The sequence below is a fragment of the Elephas maximus genome, chromosome 4 (assembly GCF_024166365.1).
Source record: "Elephas maximus indicus isolate mEleMax1 chromosome 4, mEleMax1 primary haplotype, whole genome shotgun sequence".
Lineage (NCBI taxonomy): Eukaryota > Metazoa > Chordata > Mammalia > Proboscidea > Elephantidae > Elephas > Elephas maximus.
In genome coordinates, this window is record NC_064822.1 from 166,392,461 (window position 1) to 166,415,818 (window position 23,358).

Here is a 23,358-nt window from a genome sequence, read left to right on the forward strand (position 1 = left end):
TCTTTTAGAAAGTGTACAGTTGTTTTTTTTTTTTTTGCAGCTAAATGAAGTTCTTAAGCCAGTACAGAATGAACTATTAAGATTTTATGAAGTATTACTTGAATAAACTTAACCAAATACAAAGTTTGAAAAAATGTTGAAATTGATAAATCTTTATTATAACTTACTGGCATTTGAAGTTACTGTTTAGACTTATGTACTAATGGTGGAAGCCATTGGCGCACTTACGGAGTTGTTAAGTTTCCTTTTTGAGTGTTCATTTAGCAGTAGCTTCTGTTCCCTAACCTTTTTTCTTTCTGGAATCTCTGCAGGGATGCTACAAAGCATCTTAAGAGGACATTTAGAGAATAAAAATGTTTTCTATTTAATTTTTAAATTACATGCTTTTTAAAAAACATTTAGATATAACAGACATAAAAAATAGTGCACATATCTTGAATGTACAGCTAGATGAATGTTCACAGTGAACACACCCATGTAACCAACATCCAGATAAACAAAATAAAACATTACTAATTCTGTGTACTTTCCCACTTATTACTCACTCTCTTTCTCTCCAGGCGTGACCACTGTCCTGTCCTTCAGAATCTCAGAAAAATTCTGCCTGTTTTTGAAGTTTATTTAAATGAATCATATGTTACGTACTCTCTGGCTCTGTCAACATGATGCTCTTGGGATACATCTATGTTGTTGAACATAGAAGCAATTTTAATTTTTCATTGCTATGTAGAGTACTGCCATGATCATTCTTGTATGTGCCACTGGAATTGCTAGATTATAGTGTATGCATTTTTTTTTTAAGTGTATGCATTTTGTCAAAAGAAAAATTTGATTGAGTGGATTAGACTTAACTGTTTACTGAGTGAGATACTGTTCATCAACAGGGTGAATCCAAACTAGGAGCTTGTTCAAGGAGTGCAAGTATGGGGTTTTTAAAGGGAGTCAGGGATTTCCAGTAGGGAAATTACTATGATTGTGTCTTAGAGATGTCCTTAATTGAAGAAAGGGTTTTACAAAGCAGTGTTCTTTCTGCTGTTGGTTTCACAGGTATACCTGTCTGGTGGGAATTGGTGGTTCTGGTATGGTGAGTCAGAAACATTCTTCAGTGTTAAGGTGTTTCACTTGGAAAGTCTCTGAGGTTAGAACACTTTGAAAACCCCCTCTTGTTCTGTCAAGGTTTATGCTTGGCACAAATGGCCATTTTGATTTATTGTTCTTGAAAAGTCTGAACCTGACAAAAACAGTCATTTTATTTTTTGCTTAACAGTTTGTTGAGTGCCAAACAATTTTCCAGGGTGATTGTACCAATGTATACTTCCACCAGTTACAGTTTCTCCACATCCCTGCCAAACCTTGTTATAGTCTTTTTACTTTATCACAGATTGAATTAAAATGGATGATTATCTGAACATGGGCACTCTTTTCAAACATATTCTTTTTTTTTTTTTGGCAAAGAATATTTGTTTGAGAGGTATTTCTAAGACAGATGCCCTTGGCTAGATGTACTGGCTTATAACTATGTGTGTGTGTACACGTGCTCATATACACGCATATGTTATGCCTGGTTCTCGGGCTATTGAAGAGAGAGAGCATTTCTGTCTTTCTTGTCACAATATTCTACTTTCCCAGGTGACTGCTCTCCAAAGTGGATTTAACTGAACGTTTTTAGTAGTCTTTTAGTATCCCACATTTATTATGATCTTTTATATGTGGTTTTAAAGTAGTTTTTTTTTTTTTTAACTAGGGCAGCTTCAGTCTTATTTTTGCTTAAAAATCGTTATCTGTGGACCTGTTTCTTTCACCCTAACTGTTCAGGAGCTTCATACCTCTGGTTAAATGACCGTTTCTTTCTATGAGGATACTAATTGATTTTAAAAATTGTTGTGTAATAAATATTTGATTATTGTTCATATTTTATCCACTCTACCAAATGTAGGATTGGACCAGTCCCTTCCTTACTGTACTGTCTGCATTGTATTATCGCGGATTCTAGTTTTCATGGGCAGGGACTGCTAATGTTGTGTAGATGGAGGCATAATTAAATTGTACTCAAAAAAATTGTACTAAATGTTTTTAAATAAAGAAACCATTGTGCAAAGCTGAATGTGCTAGTCAAACAATCGTATACTATCTCTAGTAACTTTAAGGTGTGTGTGTGTGTATATATATATATATATATATATATATATATACATGGAAACCCTGGTGGCATAGTGGTTAACTGCTGTGGCTGTTACCCAAGAGGTCGGCAGTTCGAATCCACCAGGCGCTCCTTGGAAGCTCTATGGGGCAGTTCGACTCTGTCCTGAGTTGGAATCGACTTGACAGCAGTGGGTTTTTATATATATATAAAAATTTATATATATATATTTTTACTCTTCAGCTCTCTCAAAATCAACCTTTAAATTAATCTAAATAAAAATTTTGGTTTTATTTTATTGTTTTAAGGAAGGAGCATTGCCCCAAAATCAGATGAAAAATGAATATGATGCTTGACAGTCACTGCTAGCTCATCTTGAAGGGTCCATAAAATAGAAATCCCAGGAAGAGTCTGTGTTTCTTTAAAACATCCCTGGTGACTCAGAGGGATGGGTTAGAGGAGGCACCATTGCTGTTTAGGGAATCTTAAACACATTGCTGTACATCATCTTAGATTTTATTACTGAAATTATTTAATTTCCAAAAGAGTTCAACTTTTTAGTAAGGAAAGTAGTTTTTAGAACTTAGAAATTAGGTCTATATCAAGAGGAACAGCCTCTATTGTGATAACTATTGCAGTTTTTGGAGTAGATAATTTCATAGCCCTTTTTATTTAAAATTAGGCTGTTGAGAAAAAATACTTCTCAGTGATAACTTTCTTTGCTTTTGTACTTTAAAGAATATGCAGCGATTAACAACAGGGTACCAAATATCACTTTACATTTTGTTTTAATTATTTTTATTAAAGAGAACCTCAGGTATTAGAGTTAACAATTGTTGAATCTTAAGTAGAAGATACATTGGCTGATTTTACTATTTCACTTTTTTCCTTATATTTCAAAGTTTTTATGATGAAAAGTTGAAAAAGACTTTAATAAAGATGCAAGTGAAAAGCTTTTATTAGTTGCTTATCTTTATTGACCACCTAAACCAAAAAACCAAACCTATTGCTGTCGAGTTGATTCTGATCCATAAAAAAAAAAAGGAGAAACTCTTTTCTTGATCCATAGTGAGCAATAAATATCAAGTGTCTGTTAGGTGTAAGATACTGCTAGATCCTGTAGGGGATACAGAGACACATAAGACATGGTTCCTTTCTTCAAGAGGTTTGTAGTACGTACATAAGGGTTCAGATTTTTACAGAAATGAGTTGTCTTAGAGTCGGTAGTATAGCAAAGTAGTAGAAAGGAAACATAAATTAGAAATTAGATGACAATGTATTATGATGAAGGGCCCTGGTGGTGCAGTGGTTAACCTCAGCTGCTGACCAAAATGTTGGCAGTTCGAATCCACCAGCCACTCTGTGGGGACAGTTCTGCTTTGTCCTGTAGGGTCATTATGAGTCAGAATTGACTCTACAGCAACAAGTTTAGGTTTTTTTGGGGCTATGTTTATGATGAAAAGTTTTGAAGTTCAAGGTAAGAGTTTCATCTTGAGCCCTAAAGGATCAGTCAGCTAGTCACAGTGTTTATAACTGGTTAATTTTAATTAACTGATTGAAACAAAAGGAGAAAACACTTTTTAAGAGAGTTTATAACCTAGTTATGGATTGAATTGTGTCCCCCAGAAATGTGTGTTAACTTGGCAAGGCCATGATTCCTAGTATTGTGTGTTTGTCTACCATTTTGTGATCTGATGTGATTGTTCTGTGTGTTGTAAATTCTAACCTCTATGATGTTAATGAGGCATGATTAGAGACAGTTATATTAATGAGGTGGGACTCAATCTACAGGATTAGGTTGTATCTTGAGGCATTCTCTTTTGAGATACAAAAGAGAGAATCGAGCAGAGAGGAGAGGGACCTCATTACTACCAAGCAAGAAGAGCCAGGAGTGGAATGTGTCCTTTGGACCTAGAGTCCCTGAGCTGAGAAGCTCCTAGACCAGGTGAAGATTGATGACAAGAACCTTTCCCCAGAACTGACTTCCCCTGGAACTGGCACCCTGAATTGAGACTTTCTGCCTCCTAAACTGTTGGAGAATGAATTTCTGTTTGTTAGAGCCATTCACTTTTGGTATTTCTATTACCGCAGTATTAGGTAACTAAGATGACTGTTCTGACCTACTTATGAACTTGTTCTTTATGAGCTATAGTGTTTCCCGTTAAGAATGAAACTGTAAGAGCTTGAGAACCATTTCATGTGATCTCAAGCTTAAGACATCTTGAAACAGATAAACACATTTAAATTAGATGCATTTATAAAATGTGTTACAGCAGACGCTTACTAAAATAAGATTGTGCACATGAATCGTGAAATAAGAACTTGAACTTCTAGGTCATTTGTTTTTAGTTCAAATTAATACTACATGAAGCTCTTAACTCCTGATTCTCTTATGTCTCATAATGATAAAGAGAGCTAAGATTATGTGTTTATATACGAGTGCCACTTAGCGATCTCGCCCAAATTAAATCATTCCTTTCTGGAAGTCATGTATCATGTTTTACTACGGTGTTTCTTATTAGTTGGCTCTCTGTTATTTCTGGGGAAACACAATGCTGTCTTGGCTAAGAATGTGGTCCCTGGAGGTAAACTGCCTGGATTTGACTCTTGGCTCATCATATTACCTGTTGTGAGATCTCAGGTAAAACAGTTTTCCTCTCAGCATCCTCATCTGTGGAGTGAACATAAGAACAACTTGTAGGGTTGCAGTAAAGAATGGAATAATCCCTAAAAAGTACTTAGCACAATGCTTGGCACAAAGTAACTGTTATCCATTGTTATCCATTGTTATTTCTTTAAATAGGCATTTGACTTGGGTACCCGTTTATTTATAAGATTCTCTGGTAGACTAATGCCTGAAACTTTAGCTATAGAGTGTATTATAATAATTTCATTCTTTATCTTCCTTTTATGACCAGTCTGAAAATAACAATGACCAAAGTTTGAGTTCAGGGTCAACATAAGTAATAAGTGGCAAGAGTAGGATTCCAGTTTAGGTCTGTGTGACTCTAGAATCTGTGCTCTTAGCTACTATGTTATACTCTTTTTTTTTTTTTTAATTTTTGTTGTGCTTTAAGTGAAAGTTTACAAATCAAGTCAATCTCTTGTACAATAATTTATATACACCTTGCTATATACTCCTAATTGCTCTCCCACTAATGACACAGCCTGCTCCTTCCCTCCACTCTCTCTTTTCCTGTCCATTCCGCCAGCTTCTGACCCTCTGCCGTCTCATCTCCCCTCCCGATAGGAGATGCCAGCGTAGTCTCAAGTGTCTTCTTGATCCAAGAAGTTCACCAGCACCTTTTCCTGTCCCATTGTCGAGTCCAATACCTGCCTGAAGAGTTGGCTTTGGGAATGGTTCCTGTCCTGGGCTAACAGAAGGCTTGGGGGCCATGACCACCAGGGTCCTTCCAGTCTCAGTCAGACCATTAAATCTGGTCTTTTTACGAGAATTTGAGGTCTGCATCCCACTGCTCACCTGCTCCCTCAGGGGTTCTCTGTTGTGTTCCCTGTCAGGGCAGTCATTGGTTGTAGCCAGGCACCATGTAGTTCTTCTGGTCTCAGGCTGATGTAATCACTGGGGTTTATGTGGCCCTTTCTGTCTCTTGGGCTCATAATTGTCTTGTATCCTTGGTGTTCTTCATGCTGCTTTGCTCCACATGAGTTGAGACCAATTGATGCATCTTAGATGGCTGCTAGTGTTTAAGACCCCAGACACCACTCTCCAAAGTGGGATGCAGAATGTTTTCTTAATAGATTTTATTATGCCAACTGACTTAGATGTCCCCTGAAACCATGGTCCCCAAACCCCTTCCCCTGCTACACTGGCCTTCAAAGCATTCAGTTTATTCAGGAAACTGCTTTCGGCTAAGTCCAGTTGTGCCGACCTCTCTTGTATTGGTGTGTTGTCTTTCCCGTCACCTAAAGTAGTTCTTATCTGCTATCTAATTAGTGAACACCTCCTCCCTCCCTCCTTCCCTTCCTCCCTCCCCGCTTCCTCTCGTAACCATTAAAGAGTATTTTCTTCTCTGTTTGAACTATTTCTTGAGTTCTTATAATAGTGGTCTTATATAATATTTGTCCTTTTGCAACTGACGGATTTCACTCAGCATAATGCCTTCCAGATTTCTCCATGTTATGAAATGTTTCACAGATTCATCACTGTTCTTTATCAATGCGTAGTGTTCCGTTGTGAATATACCATAATTTATTAATCCATTCATCTGTTTTTGGGCACCTTGGTTGTGTCCATCTTCTTGTTACTGCAAACGGTGCTGCAATGAACATGGGTGCGCATATATCCGTTTGTGTAAAGGCTCTTATTTCTGTAGGATATATTCCAAGGAGTGGAATTGCTGGATCATATGGTAGTTCTATTTCTAGCTTTTTAAGGAAGCGCCGAATCGATTTCCAAAGTGGTTGTACCATTTTTTATTCCCACAAGCACTGTAAGTGTTCCAGTTTCTCCACAACCTCTCCAACATTTTTTGTGTTTTTTGGATTAATGCCAGCCTTGTTGGAGTAAGATGGAATCTCATTGTAGTTTTGATTTGCATTTCTCTAATGGCTAATGATCCTGAGTATTTCCTCATATATCTGTCAGCTACCTGAATGTCATCTTTAGTGAAGTGTCTGTTCATAGCTTTGCTCATTTTTTAAATAGGTTGTTTGTCTTTTTGTAGTTGAGTTTTTGCAGTATCTTGTAGATTTTAGAGATCAGGAGCTGACTGGAAATGTCATAGCTAAAAACTTTTTCCCAGTCTATAGGTAACCCTTTTACTCGTCTGGTGAAGTCTTTGGATGAACATAGGTGTTTTGATTTTTAGGAGCTCCCAGTTATCTAGTTTTTCTTCTGCATTGTTAATAATATTTTGTATACTGCTTATGCCAGTATTAGGGCTCCTAACATTGTCCCTATTTTTTCTTCCATGATCTTTATCATTTTGGATTTTATATTTAGGTCTTTGATCCATTTTGAGTTAGCTTTTGTGCATGGTGTGAGGTAAGGGTCTTGTTTCATTTTTTTGCAGATGGATATCCAGTTATGCCAGCACCATTTGTTAAAAAGACTGTTTTTTCCCCATTTAACTGGTTTGAAGCCTGTGTCAAGTATCAACTGCTCATATGTGAATGGACTTATGTCTGGATTCTCAATTCTGTTCCATTGGTCCATGTATCTGTTGTTGTACCAGTACCAGGCTGTTTTGACTACTGTGGTGGTATAATAGGTTCTAAAATCAGGTAGAGAAGGCCTCTCACTTTGTTCTTCTTTTTCAGTAATGCTTTACTTATCTGGGGCCTCTTTCCCTTCCTTATGAAGTTGGTGATTTGTTTCTCCATCTCATTAAAGAATGTCTTTGGAATTTGGATTGAAATTGCATTAAATGTATAGATGATCACTTTTGGTAGAATAGACATTTTTATAATGTTAAGTCTTCTGTCCACGAGCAAGGTATGTTTTTCCACTTATGTAGGTCTCTTTTAGTTCCTTGCAGAAGTGTATTGTAGTTTTTTTTTGTATAAGTCTTTTACATCTTTGATAAGATTTATTCCTAAGGATTTTATCTTCTTGGGGGCTATTGTAAATGGTATTGATTTGGTGATTTCCTCTCTGATGTTCTTTTTGCTGGTGCAGAAGAATCCAAGTGATTTTTGTATGATTACTTTGTATCCTGATACTCTGCCGAACTATTAGTTTCAGTAGTTTTCTTGAGAATTTCTTAGGGTTTTTTGTGTATAAGATCATATCGTCTGCAAATAGAGATACTTTTACTTCTTCCTGGCCAATCTGGATGCCCGTTTTCTTTATCTAGCCTAATTGCTCTGGCTAGGACCTCCAGCACAATTTTGAATAAGAGGGGTGATAAAGGGCATCCTTGTCTGGTTCCCGATCTCAAGGGGAATGCTTCCAGACTCTGTCCATCTAGGATGATGTTGGCTATTGGCTTTATATAAATGCCCTTTATTATGTTGAGAAATTTTCCTTCTATGCCTATTTTTTTGAGAGTTTTTATCATGAATGAGTATCGAACTTTGTCAAATGCCTTTTTTGCATCATTTGATAAAATCATGTGATTCTTTTATTTATATGATGGATTACATTAATTGTTTTTCTAATGTTGAACCATCCCTGCATATCTGGTATGAATCCCACTTGGTCATGGTGAATTATTTTTTTGAAATGTTGTTGAATTCTATTGGCTATAATTTTGTTGAGGGTTTTTGCATCTAAGTTCATGAGGGGTATACCAAACCAAATACCCGTTAACGTCGAGTCAATTCCAACTCATAGCGACCCTATAGGACAGAATAGAACTGCCCCATAGAGTTTCCAAGGAGCACCTGGTGGGTTTGAACTGTCGACCTTTTGGTTAGCAGCCATAGCACTTAACCACTATGCCACCAGGGTTTCCATGAGGAATATAGGTATGTAATTTTCTTTTTTTTTTTTTTTTGTGGTGTCTTTATTGGTTTTTGGTGTCAGGGATATGCTGGCTTCATAGAATGAGCTTGGGAGTATTCCCTCCTTTTCTATGCTCTGAAATACCTTTAGTAGTAGTGGTGTTAACTCTTAATGTTTGGTTGAACTCTGCGGTGAAGCTGTTTGGGCCGGGGCTTTTTTTGGTTGGGAGTTTTTTGATTACCTTTTCAATCTCTCCTTTTGTTATGGGTCTATTTAGTTGTTCTACCTCTGTTTGTGTTAGTTTAGGTACATAGTGTGTTTCTAGGAATTCATTCATTTCTTCTAGGTTTTTGTATTTGTTAGAGTAGAATTTTTTTATAGTTATCTGATATTCTTTTAGTTTTAGTTGGGTCTGTCGTAATATCACCCATCTCATTTCTTATTCCGGTTATTTGCTTCCTCTCTTGTTTTTCTTTTGTCATTTTGCCAGTGGTTTATCAATTTTGTTAATTTTTTCAAAGAACCAGCTTTTGGCCTTGTTAATTCTTTCAATTGTTTTTCTGTTTTCTATTTCATTTAACTCTGCTCTGATTTTCATTACTTGCATTCTTCTGGTAGCTGACAGTTTCATTTTTTGCTCTCTTTCTGTTTATTCAAGTCATAGGGATAATTCCTTGACTTTGGCCCTTTCTTTTTGTATGTGTGCATTTATTCATGTAAATTGACCTCTGAGCACTGCTTTTGCTGTGTCCCAAAGGTTCTGATAGGAAGTGTTTTCATTCTCATTGGATTCTCTGAATTTCTTTATTCCATCCTTAATGTCTTCTATAACCCAGTGTTTTTTGAGCAGGGTATTGTTCAGTTTCCAAGTTTCCCTGTTATTGATTTCCACTTTTATGGCCTTACGGTCAGAGAAGATGCTTTCTACTATTTCAGTGTTTTGGATTCTGCTAAGGCTTGCTTTGTGACCTAATATGTGGTCTATTCTAGAGAATGTTCCATGTGCACTAGAAAAGAAAGTATACTTGGCTGCTGTTGGGTGGAATGTTCTGTATATATGTATGAGGTCAAGTTGATTGATTGTGGCATTTAGATCTTCCGTGTCTTTATCGAGCATCTTTCTCGATGTCCTGTCTTTCACCGAAAGTGGTGTGTTGAAGTCTCCTACTATTATGGTGGAGCTGTTTATCTCACTTTACAGTGCTGATAGAGTTTGTTTTATGTATCTTGTAGCCCTGTTATTGGGTGCATAGATATTTAATATGGTTATAGCCTTCTGGTATATTGTCCCTTTAATCATTACATAGTGTCCTTCCTTTTCCTTTCTGATGGGTTTAACTTTAAAGTCTATTTTGTCAGAAATTAGTGTTGCCACTCCTGCTCTTTTTTGATCGTTGTTTGCTTCATATATTTTTTTCCATCCTTTGAGTTTTTGTTTGTTTGTGTCTCTAACTCTAAGGTGTGTTCTTGTAGGCAGCATATAAAAGCATATAGATGGATCATTTTTTAAAATCCGTTCTGCCACTTTCTGTCTCTTTATTGGTGCATTTAGTCCTTTTACATTCAGGGTAATTTAGTGCTATCATTTCGATGTCTTTTTTCTGTGCATTGTTTACAGTTTTTTTCCCATTTAATTTTTTGTTCTAAGTTGTTATCTTTATATGTTGTTCCTTCCTTATATTCATTGTTGTTGATTTTGTTTCTACTGAGTCTCTATTTTTTTGTTGTATTTTATTTTAATGTGTAGATAGTTTGTCTCCTTTGTGGTTACCTTAATATTTACCCTTATTTTTCTAAATTTAAACCTAACTTTTATTTCTTTGTATCGCCTTGTGTTTCTTTCCATGTGAAAGATCTGTGACTACGTTTCTAAGTCTCTCTTTATTATTTTAATGTTGTTTTCTTTTACATAATAACATCGCTGTGTCTGTGTTTTGAGCATTTTTTTAATCTTGATTTGTTTTTGTGATTTCTGTGTTTGGGTTGACATCTCATTGCTCTGTCCCTTGTTCTAGTCTTGGGTTGATACCTGATATTATTGATTTTCTAACCAAGGAACTCCCTTTAGTATTTTTCATAGTTTGGGTTTGGTTTTTATGAATTCCCTAAACTTCTGTTTATCTGGAAGTGTCCTAATTTCACCGTCATATTTGAGAGACAGTTTTGCTGGATATATGATTCTTGGCTGGTAATTTTTTTCCATCAGTGCTTTGTATAAGTCATCCTTTCTTGCCTACATGGTTTCTGCCCAGTAGTCTGAGCTTATTCTTATTGGCTCTCCTTTATAGGTGACTTTTCATTTATCCTTAGCTGCTCTTAAAATTCTCTCTTTATCTTTGGTTTTGGCAAGTTTGATTATTATATGTCTTGGTGACTTTCTTTTAAAATCTACCTCATGTGGAGTTCGATGATCATCTTGGATGGATATTGTCTCATCTTTCAGGATATCAGGGACGTTTGCTGCCAACAAATCTTCAGCAATTCTCCGTGTGTTTTCTGTTATCCCTCCCTGTTCTGGTACTCCAGTCCCTCGTGGGTTATTTCTCTTGATAGAGTCCCACATGATTCTTAAGTTTTCTTCATTTTTTAAAATTCTTTTATCTGATTTTTCTTCAAATACATTGGTGCCAGGTGCTTTATCTTCAAGTTCACAAATTCTGCCTTCCACTTAACTCTGCTCCTCTGACTTTCTGTTGCTGTTTGTGGAGTTTTCCAGTTTATTAAATTTTTCGTTATGTTCCTGAATAACTTTTTTAATTTCTTCAGCTGATTTATCTGTATGTTCCTTGGCTTGTTCTGTGTATTGCCTGATTTCTTTCATGATGTCTTGAAGGGTTCTGTATATTAATCTTTTGTATTCTGCATCCGGTAATTCCAGGAAGCCACTTTCATCTAGAAGATCCCTTGATTCTTTTGTTTTGAGAGCTTGTTGAGGCGATCATGGTCTGTTTCTTTACGTGAGTTGATATTGATTGTTGTCTCCGAGCCATCTGTAAGTTATTGTGTTAGTTTATTTTGTTTGTTTACTGTGTCATAGCTTCTTGCTTTGTTTTGTTTTGATATGCCCAAATGGGTTGCTTGAGTGATCTGGCTTGATTATTTTCGCCTTTGGAGCTCTGACATCTTGTCCCCAGATGGCTAGAGCTGTTATCAGGTATATCAGCCTAGGAGTCCATTCACTTTTCTTGTATGAATTTAGCTTAGGTGTCCAGGTAGCTAATCATCGAGTGTGTAGTACAGGCTCTGTACTACAGTCTTAGAGGGGTAGGGGTGATTGGTGTAGGTACCCTTATCTGGCTGCAGCAGGGGGTCATGCTCCGAACATGGCAGGGGGCTGAGAATCATCCCACACTTGTCTCTGAGGAAAGCGTGTCCCTCTTCCCCAGAGCGTACAGGTGGGTGGGTTTTGTAGACGGACCATGGGCACCCAGTGTTTTTGGTTGTAAGGACTGGGAGGTACCAGTTATCCTTGGATCCCTTTCACGGGTGGCTGGGTGACCTGAGTGGAGTTACTAGTCCTTAGGCCCCTGATGTGGGTAGGCAACGACCCTGTTTAATAGGCAAAGCGGTGTCAAACACCCACCCCTCCACCACACAACTGAAACAGTTGTAGTCTGACAACAAGGGCATATTCTCCTGAAACAGGCCCACACAGGTCCATTCAGGGGGAAAGGTACTCAAAGTCCACAGACTGTTTATGGCTGGACAGGAGCCACTTCTGTCCTGAGCTCCTCCGGTTGGTGGAGCTGGCAAATCGTCTTTTCCCCCAGTTGAGAGTTTATTCCTTCTCCAAGGCCAGAGGTTGCTCAACAGGGTCTGTCTCATGCCCAGGGAAATCAACAGCTGCTGAAGCTGGCTTGGGGGTGGGGGCATGGTAAAATATATGGAAGTATTTAGCTTTTGCCGAGAGTGCCATTCTTTTTTGGTTCCGGAGGTGTGAGTAGGCTGTGTGGCTGGCTGCTTCTCCCTGTGGAAACTGCAGCCAAACACTAGTACCAGCCCACCACAGCCGCTCCCAGGAATGGTGCCCAAGGGCTCCTGGTGATTCAGGTCCGGTAACTCCTCTCCACTTCTGAACTGCCTCTTCCTCCCCCTACTGCTCAGTTCATTTTCAAACTTTGCCTTTGATGTTCAGGGCTCCTAGCTTGTCATAAATATACTCATTTCACTTGTTTTTTCTGGTCCTTGTTCTAAGACGGCTTGCTGGAAGCTTCTGTCTATTCCTCCCTCTTGGCCCTGCCTCTGTGTTATACTCTTTACATGTTGAATGTTTGTGTCTTGTGTCCTAGGAATGTTGTTAAGTTTATATTGCATCAATTTGTTTATCGTAAGATTAATGTTCTCTATGAAGTTAACAGGTTTGGTTTTAGTTTCTGCCTTTTTCTATCTAAGGTGCTTCCTGGCCGTTGGTCTTGAATGTGCGTATCATTGATAAAATGTGTGTCACTGAATCAGCAGTAAACTGTCAACACTAATAGAGAAGTAGCCAAATACGGGTCTTGGCTTTAGCCAGTGGTCTAACAGGGATAGCTAACATTTGTTGAGTGTTTATAATATGCCACGCATTGCGATATGTTGTTTTTCCACTAACTGTGTCATTTACTCATACTAATATTTATCCCAATTTTACTCGTGAGAAAACTGGCCCCAAATCAGCTGGTCATTTGTAAGAAATCAACTCAAACTCTGCTGTGGTCTGTTTAATGCCAGTGCCTAGAGGGCTATTCAAACACATCTTCTATTATAGTAAATGTTGTCTTATTCACAAATGCTTGGGGAAAGGGGTGTTTGAATTAATTGAGTTACTAAATAGTCCCTTTATATTAACACTTTTCAGAGATTTAGTCCTCTAAAATTCTTAACTCACAGACTGTTTGAGAAGCTTATTGGTTTGGAATTCTGTGTTGAATCTTTATTAGGTGATTGGGTTGCTAGGCTAACTTTTGAAAACAATCAAAATGTAAAAATGAAAAACAGAAGAAAATATAAGAAAAAAGCAGTAAAACGGAAAAATGCTATCTCAGACATTAACAGTTGAGTAACAGTAGGTTTAATTAGAAGATTTCAAGAGAGACTGTAATAGAAATTCTAAAGAAGACTAGCATTGATTCGAGTGGATCCACTGTCAACACCCATGGAAGCAGCAGTCAGGAAATCAAGTGATGCATTGCATTGGGCAAATCTGCAAAAGACATCTTTAAGTTGTTAAAAAGCAAAGATGTCACATTAAGAATTAAGGTATTCCTGACCCAAGTCATCGTGTTGTCAGTCGCCTTGTATGTACACAAAAGCTGACGATAAATAAGGAAGATCGAAGAAGAATTGACACCTTTGAATTATGGTGTTGTGGATGAATATTGAATATACCATGGACTACCAAAAGAACTAACAAATCTGTCTTGGAAGAAGTATAGCCAAATGCCCATTGGAGGCAAGGATGGTAAGACGCTTGCCTTACATACTTCGGGCATGTTGTCAGGAGTGATCAGTCCCTGAAGAAGGATATCATGCTTGGTAAAGTAGAAGGTCAGCAAAAAAGAGGAAGACCCTCAACAAGATGGATTGACACAGTGGCCGCAACAGTGGGCTCAAGCATAACAATGATTATGAGGATGGCACAGGACTGGGCAGTGTTTCATTCCGTAGTACATAGGGTTGCTGAGTCGGAACCGACTTGATCATGCCTAACAACAACAGCATTGAGTCTTTCCTAATTCTGCTTCTGACTTTATCAGTTTCTTCCCATTAGGGAGATCTAGCATCATTGATACATTGTATCAGCTACCAATAAAGCTGTATTTTGACTGATTAAGATGGGGGACCTGTATGAAAACTATTTTTCCTTGCGTAACTGAAAGAGAATTAAAGGAAGAAGATGGTTAAAAAAGCTGTATGTTTTGAGTCGTATAAAGTAAGCTGCGAATGATATCCAAGAGCGGCAGAGGGGGAACGGCTTCCTGTATTGGTGCCGTTCTCAGTTATTGCCTATAACAAGACGAAGGATGAGGTGAAATGAGAGAGCATATAGATTAGTGTAAATTCATCACATGTGAAGATGCATACAAATTAAGTTTTTGTATAAACAAGTACTCCCTAGCATACAACTTTTCTGTCAAAAAAAATTTCAAGATTTTGTAGTGTGCTTCAGGGTTATCATTATGAATAGCATTTGGAATTTTTAAGCATTTTAACTTTTATTTGCATTCGTACTAAATAAGAAAGTACTATTTAGGGGACAACACTTTATACACAGTTATTTACTTCTGATACCACTGTGCAAAGATGGGGGTTTTGTTTTCCTTAGATGAGTGGCTTCTCATATTGTTATATTTTTTAAAAAAAACTTAAATTTATTAATCATGAGGAAACTGACTTTTAGATATAAAAATGTGTTATATTGGTTCTAAATTTTCATGGTATTAGTTTTTAGTTATTTCTATTTGTGGACTCTGATGACACTCAAATATTACTACTTTGATATATATGTATATCTTGATTAAAACTTGTTGTATAATTCTTTTACTAGGAAGTGGCCGTTTTTGTCTTTGATAAAAAGCTGATTGACAAATACCAAAAATTTGAAAAAGATCAAATCATTGATTCTCTAAAACGAGGAGTCCAACAGTTAACTCGGCTACGACACCCTAGACTTCTTACTGTCCAGCATCCTTTAGAGGAATCCAGGTAAATTTTTATAAAACTTCCATAGGAGACTTCTTAAACAATTTAAATTAACTTATTATTTTAAATCTGTCTATATAGTATACTATCTGAAAATTTCATATAAACTAAGTGTTGAGTTCTTATGGAAAATTAGTTATTTCCCTAAAATTTATTTTTATTGTCTGTGTATATGTTTTTTTTTTTTTTATTGTACTTCAAAAGAAGGTTTACAGAACAAAGTAGTTTCTCATCAGACAGCTAGTACACACATCGTTGTATGACATTGGGTAACAACCCCACGACATGTCAACACTCTCCCTTCTCAATCCTGGGTTCTCTCTTGTGTATATGTTTTTCATTGAAATATTAATAAAGGCATTTTTCACATGACTTCACATCATATGATTCTGTATCATATGCTTAGTACTATGATAGTCAAAGTAAAAGATGCAAGAGAATTATAGAACACAGTCCCTGCCTAAAAGTCCTTGCTAATTTGTTGGAATTAGCCGTTCATGCTAATTTGCTAGAATTTCTTGTTTCCTTTTCATTGATTGGTTCAATATTTGGAGGCTTTTTGGTTATGAGTGTACCAAGCACTATTCTAAATATTTAACCTTCTACTGTGCCCAGCATGTCAGTCAGTAGCCCCCAGCTACTCCATCTATTTTTCCCCAGGTATGAGTCATGATAATGTTGCTGAGAATGACAAGAAAATGAAATTTATTTTGTGTAATCATAACTGGACCGACAACCCTGCAGTGCTTTTAATTAGTCCTTTAAACACCCTACATTTATTTACAAACCTTTCTACATTACTTATGTTTCAAAATTTATTCCTTTCTTCCTTAGCATATTGTATTAAACTCAAAAAGCAAAACCATTGCTGCTGATTCGGTTCTGACTCGTAGGGACACTATAGGACAGAGTAGAACTGCCCCACGGTGTTTCCAAAGCTGTAAATCTTTACAAAACCAGACTGCCACATCTTTCTCCTGCTGATCTGCTGGTGGGTTCGGACAGCTGACCTTTTGGTTAGCAGCTGTAGCTCTTAACCACTGCATCACCATGGCTCCCATATTATATTAAAACCCTCTCTTAATTGAGACAATCTTAATCAATGGTTTGGAAATTGTTCTTTGGACCCTAGGATTTTAAAGATAGGGAAGGACTGGGCAGATGATAGATGGAGGACACAGCTGGCAGGCTTCCAGACTTCCCATCTCCCTTCAACCAGGACAGTTTTGCTTTTATCTATTTTATATATTGAGTTTCTGCAGAATTCTTAATTTTGGAATCTTCAGCAACCCACCCTCACTTCACCACCCCCCAAAACACAAGATCTTTTTTTTAATCTAAAAGAGAAAAACTTATTTAACATCTACCTTGTGAAAAACTGTTAAATGTTTTATATTTGCTTAAGTCATTTAATTCTCACGATTCCATAGGAAAACTGAGGATCAGAGACAGTACTTAAGCCATCTGGTTAGAAGTGGCAGAGCTGGGGTTCAGTCCCAGTCAACCAGATTCCTGAGGCCATGTGTGTTTTCACTGTACTGTGCTCTGCCTACCCAGAAATATACTCATATACCTTTATCATAAAAATATTTTATTACCTTTTTTTTTTCACGGATATACAGACCACTGTATTTGCTGTCTCTTATGTAACGCTTACTATTGTGAACCCTGTATTCCAAAGGGGGCTAAAGTTTTGTTTGCCACACTTGTTCTGAGCTTTCCTGATCCTGTATTTGTTTATGCAGTTTTCTCTGGAGTGTTTCTGCCTGTTTGAATCCTACCCGTCCTTGTTATTTTGACTTGTATCTGCATGTCCTCTATCTCATAATCACATTTTAAGTCTCCTGAGGGAAGAGTGACCAGTGTGTTATTCTTTTCTCTGTCCCTGCAACTTCTTTTATAGTCATTTCAAATATTAAAGGGCTGGGGATTTATTGGCAATTATAAAGAGAGACAATTTAAAGGTTACTTTAAGGCATCTTCATTGTTAGGTTATAAAAATTGTAGTAGCATTGATACTGATACATTGGTACTGAAGCTTGGTCTTGAACGTCAAGTAGCTAAAGCAAAAGAAAGAAATGATGAAGTAAAAGAGCTGAACAGAAGATTTCAAAGGGCAGCTTAAGAAGACAAAATAAAGTATTATAATGACATGTGCAAAGACCTGGAGATAGAAAACCAAAAGGGAGGAATGTGCTCAGCATTTCTGAATCTGAAAGAATTGAAGAAAAAATTAAAGCCCCAAGTTGCAATATTGAAGAATTCTACTAGGGAAAATACTGAATGAAGCAGGAAGTGTCAAAAGAAGATGGAAGGAATACACAGAGTCACTATACCAAAAAGAATTTGTCAATGTTCAACCATTTCAGAAGGTAGCTTATGATCAGGAACCAGTGGTACTGAAGGAAGAGGTCCAAATGAGCAGAAGGCATTGGTGAAAAACAAGGCTGCGGCAATGGAACGAATGGAATACCAATTGAGATGTTTCAACAAATGGTTGCAGCACTGGAAGTGCACCCTTGCCTATGCCGAGAAATTAGGAAGACAGCTACCTGGCCAACTGACTGGAAGAGATCCATATTTATGCCTGTTCCCAAGAAAGGTGATCCAACACAGTGTGGAAATTATCAAACAATGTCATTAATATCACATGCAAGTAAAATTTTGCTGAAAATCATTCAAAAGTGGCTGCAGCAGTATATCAACAGGGAACTGCCAGAATTTCAAGCCAGATTCAGAAGAGGATGGAGGACCAGGGATATCATAGCTGATGTCAGATTGATCCTGGCTGAAAGCAGAGAATACCAGAAAGATGTTTACCAGTGTTTTATTAACTATGCAAAGACATTTGACTGTGTGAATTATAACCTGTTATGGATAACATTGCAAAGAATGAGAATTCCTGAACACTTAATTTGTTCGTGAGGAACCTGTACATGGATCCAGAGGCAATTGTTTGAATATAACAAGGGGATACTGCATGGTTTAAAGTCAGGAAAGGTGTGTTTCAGGGCTGTATCCTTTCACCATACTTATTCAATTTGTATGTTGAGCAGGTAGTCCAAGAATCTGGACTATATGAAGAAGAACGGGGCATCAGGATTGGAGGAAGACACATTAACAACCTGCATTATGCAGATGACTCAACCTTGCTTGCTGATAGTGAAGAGAACTTGAAGCACTTACTAATGAAGACCAAAGAGCACAGCCTTCAGAATGAATTATACCTCAACTTAAAGTAAACAAAAATCCTCACAAGTGACCTATAAATGAAAATGGAGAAAAGATTGAAATTGTCAAGGATTTCATTTTGGATTCACAATCAGCACCCATGGGAGTGGCAGTCAGGAAATCAAAAGACGCATTGCATTGGGCAAATCTGCTGCAAAAGACCTCTTTAAAGCATTAAAAAATAAAGATGTAACCTTGAAGACTAAGGTGCACCTGACCCAAGCCATGGTGTTTCCACTTGCCTCATATGCATGTGAAAGCTGGATGATGAATAAGGAAGACCAAAGAAGAATTGATAACTTCAAATTGTGGTGTTGGCAAAGAATACTGAATATACCATGGACTGCTAAAAGAAGGAACACATCTGTCTTGAAAGACATACAACCAGAATGCTCCTTAGAAGAAGGATGGTGAGACCACGTCTCACATACTTTGGACATGTTGTCAGGAGGGATCAGTTCCTGGAGAAGGACATCATGCTGGGTAAAGTAGAGGGTCAGAAAAAGAGGAAGATCCTAGATGAGATTGATTGACACTGGCTGTTACAATGAGCTCAAGCATAACAGCGATTGTGAGGATGGTGCAAGACCAGGCAGTGTTTCGTTCTGTTGTATATAGTATTGCTATGAGTCGGAACCAACTTGATGGCACCTAACAACAACAATTGATAGAAATGAGGATGCCAACAAAACCAAACCCACTGCCGTCAAGTCGAGGATAGTTAGGGACATTTTAGGTAAAGAAAAAGATAATTTCCAAATTTTAATGAATTAATAACATTGAGATGGCATTGAAATGATCCAAAAGAAAGGTACTGTGGACAGAGTAATCCAGATGAAAGTTAATAACTGGTGATGTATATGGGAGTGAGGTACATAGAGGCAGTAGTTAAAACTATGAAAAAAGTGAACTTTCAAGAGCCTGAGTTAAAAGAGCAGATCACTGAGGACAAAACTTTGAACTGCAGAGGAGAAAAAAGATCAAGGAAGGAAATAGGAGGGTCATTGTCTTATGGCAGGAGAAAAGTTGGCAGCGTTTCATGGAAGCCAGAGAAGGGAAGAAAGGAACCACTAACACCGAGGACCGCAGAATAAGAGAAAATGACTGAGAAGAGTCCATTACATGTGACTAGTGCGAGGGTGTTAGTGATATTCAGTAATTTCAACTGGATGATTGTTTGGAACTTAGGAAATAGATATAGAGAAGCCTAGCAAAGAAGACAATTACTTGATTAAAATTCCATAGGAAAACTTTGAAGGAAAGTTTAGTAGATAGTTGAGGAATCAGTAATATGCTGAGGTGAGGTTTAGGGCAAATGAATTATTCATGTTGGATAAACTGTACATTTTTTTAAGTAGAAGGTAGATAATAGGTGAGCTGTGGATAAAACGGGCTGTGAAATAAGGAGTTAAATAAATGGGCTATGAAGGAATGTTCTTGAGCACAGGGAAAAACAGCAATATACTATGTGACTTTACACTGAGTTTATAAAGGATTTGGATTTTCTGTTTTTTTCTTCAACTGTTTTCTATGACATAAGTAAAAAGAAATCTGTGATGGTTATAACAGGTTTAAGGGTTTACTCAGTAAAACATAGTGAAGATGATAGTTATTGATTGAGGTAGTTGGGGGAGAGAAAGGAATCAGGTATAATCAGGACTGAACGTAGTTGAATTTGTTGGATAGAGATACTGGGAAGCTAAGTTTGATGGAGTTAGTAAAAGGGTAGGAAGTAAATCTAGTGGCTGTGGTTGGAGAGATGGTCCTTGAGAGGGTAGAGCCCTGCTGATATGTGACTGTTTGTAATGATAATGGAAAGGAATAGCATGAAAGAACATAAGGCCTAGGAGCTTTGACGCACAATAATATGGAGGCATAATCATCAGCGACCAAGTATGATTTGTGAGTCAAGACGAAGGAAAAAACCAAGAGGCTTGCTAATATAAATGAGCACTGGGAATCGTAGGAAACTGTAGAAAAGACTTTTGAGCAGTTTTCCTTCAGTACAATTTACAAACATGTGTCTGATGTCCACTGTGTCACTGTGTTAAGAACTGAGTGCTGGAGTAAAGATGATCAAGATACCATCCTTGACGACTGAGCAAGCAGGACATTGTGACTCTCTCTCCTCTTCAGCAGCTTTGTCTCTATCTCATATCTCAAGCTTCTGCATATGCTTTCATTTGAACAGTGGATTCAAAGTGAAGGAAAAGTTATTCAGGTGTTACAGACAGATAATACCTTAAAGGACGCAATAGCCGCTAAGCATATACTATCCAGGCACAGAGGCTTGGTGTAGCTTCGTTTGTTACCTCACTACTGTGTAGCGCTTCATTGCCAGAGTCAAAAATCCAAGGCCTAAAATGTTAAGAGTTGAGCCTCAAATACTACATTAATGATAATTAAGCAAGTATTTATTGAGCTTACATGCTAGCACTGTGGTACGTTCTTTACGTGCATTATCTCATTTGATCTTCACACTGACCCTGCAAAATGGGTCTATTACCACCATTTTACAAACGGGCAAATGAGACTCAGAGAGGGATGCCGGGACGTGAAGTCAAGTATCTGCCTTCAAAGCCTGAGTTCTTGATCAGTACTCTGTAAGGCTTTTTAAATGTCACTTTCTCTTGTTTTCTGAATTTGTAAACCTTATACAACAAAGAGCAGTAATTTAAAAATTTTCAAAACCATAACACCTTTCAAAATGATATATAAAATAGATTGGAGCAAAATTGCTCTGATTGAAGTGGCAGGAGCATCTGTGATTAATTTGCAGGTTTCTTTGAGCATATTCTAAAATTCATAGCGTTAGAAGTGGGGATAATATCACAGGCATAACGTAACATTATTTTTAATTACTGTATCTTTTTTTTTTTTTACACAAATAATGTATGCCTTCTACATTTGCCAATCATGCCCTCCCCCCATGAGCTGTTTTTGTAAGTTTGCTATGCTAATTTTTTTTTTTTTTTTTACAGCAACATATTAAAAAAAAAAATGGCATAGTGGCACTTACAAAAATACCTCACAAGAGGTGGGTGTGATTGGCAAACAAACATAGAAAATACATGTTATTTGTGTAAAAATATGGTAGTTTTGTTTGTTTTCCGTAAAGAATATGGATCATTTGAAGAGCACAGTTGGAATGTCTTATTTTGTGACTTCTTGAATTAAAAAAAAAATGTATCACAACTGTCAAAAGATTTAGCTTAAAAGATTAAGTGAAATTAACAGGGCTAAAATAGTCTTAACTGCTTGTTGAATATAGGACCATTAGTATTTTATATATATTTTTAGATATTTGATTTTGATAATGTGGAAAAAATGATAACTTTCATTTCTTTCTTAAAACAGGGATTGCTTGGCGTTTTGTACAGAACCAGTTTTTGCCAGCTTAGCCAATGTTCTTGGTAACTGGGAAAACCTGCCTTCCCCCGTATCTCCAGACATTAGGGATTATAAACTTTATGATGTAGAAACCAAATATGGCTTGCTTCAGGTATGTATTTTTATTTGATATGTGGAAAGAGTTTCTTTCTTTAAAATTATTTTTGGCTGTTACAAGTTTATTAGCCATGTAAACTATACAAACCTTTGGGATCTTTTCAGTAATTTTAAAGTTATTTCTATATTCTAAAATTTTTTTCTACAGTTTAATTGTTGTATTTAAATTATTTTTTAATTATATGAATCTGGTAACACTGGCAGCCTTTGGGGAGGGGAACTGAGTGGCTAGAGGATGGGGTGGGTCCCTTTTGTTCCTTTAGAGTGTTAAATCGTGGATGCATTTCATAAACAAAACATTGATTTGAAATAAAAAGTAAAGTGTTAAATAAAAATTTTAAATTAGAATTGAGGAAGTTATTTCGTGGATATCAAGAGGTATTTTTAGCCTTTTTATATATGTCTGCTTTAAAAAATCTTCCTTTCCCTGCTTATGAAAATAATACTTTCAGCTTATAAATTTATATGACAGATTCATTGTTCTTAGGGAACAGAGCTAATTGTATTCATTATTTTTCAACAGTCTTATTGAGATATAATTGGCAAGCAATAAACTGTACATACTCAAAATGCATAGCTTCTACGTGATCAAGATAATGAACATATCCAAAACTTGGAGTAGTTTCCCCTTCCCCCTTTGTACCTAGGAGAAGATTAAATGGTATATGTGTATATTTCACTTTTTAAGGAACTGATAAATTGTTTTCCAGAATGGCCATACCATTTTATATTCCCACCAGCAGTGTATGAGAGCTCCATTTTTTCACATCTTTGCCAAAATGTGGTACGGTTGGTCTTCTTCAGTTTTTAACCAATCTAATAATTGTGCGGTGCTATCTCATTATAGTCTTAATTTGCCTTTCTCTGAAGAATAACAATGTTGAGTACCTTTTCATGTGTTTATTTGCCATACAAATTTTTTTGATGAAGTGTTCAAATCTTTAGCTCATTTTTTACATGGGTTGTTTGTTTTCTTATTATTGTGTTTTCATAGCTCTTTATATATTCTGGAACAAGTCCTTCGTTACATGATTTGGTCTGTTACTTGTCTTGTCATTCTCTTAAGAACAGAAGTTTTTAGCTTTGATGAAGTCCATATTATCAATGTATTTTTTCATGGATTATGCTTTTGGTGTCATTTCTAAGAAATCTTTGCCTAGCCCAAAGTCAGAAATGTATCCTCTTATGTTTCCCTCTAGAAGTTTTATAATTTTAGGTTTTACTTTTTTTTTTTAATTTTTATTGTGCTTTAAGTAGGTTTTACTTTTAAGTTTATGATCCGTTTTGAGTAAACTTCTGTATATAGTCTATTTTACTTAATATGTCAAATTTACTGGCATAAAGTGTTTCATAATATTTTCTTATTATTCCTTAATGTTAGTATAATCTGTAG

At 36.8% G+C, this 23,358-nt stretch overlaps 1 protein-coding gene across 3 annotated transcripts in view; it reads left to right on the plus strand.

Moving 5' to 3' along the window:
* SCYL2 (SCY1 like pseudokinase 2) overlaps positions 1-23,358 on the plus strand; it is an 89,993-nt gene that overhangs the window by 22,768 nt on the left and 43,867 nt on the right. For all 3 annotated transcript variants that reach the window (XM_049884143.1, XM_049884141.1, XM_049884142.1), the window contains exons 3-4: positions 15,073-15,230; positions 21,816-21,960. In XM_049884143.1, coding sequence (XP_049740100.1) covers positions 15,073-15,230; positions 21,816-21,960 — 303 coding nt within the window. The remainder of the gene's footprint in view (positions 1-15,072; positions 15,231-21,815; positions 21,961-23,358) is intronic.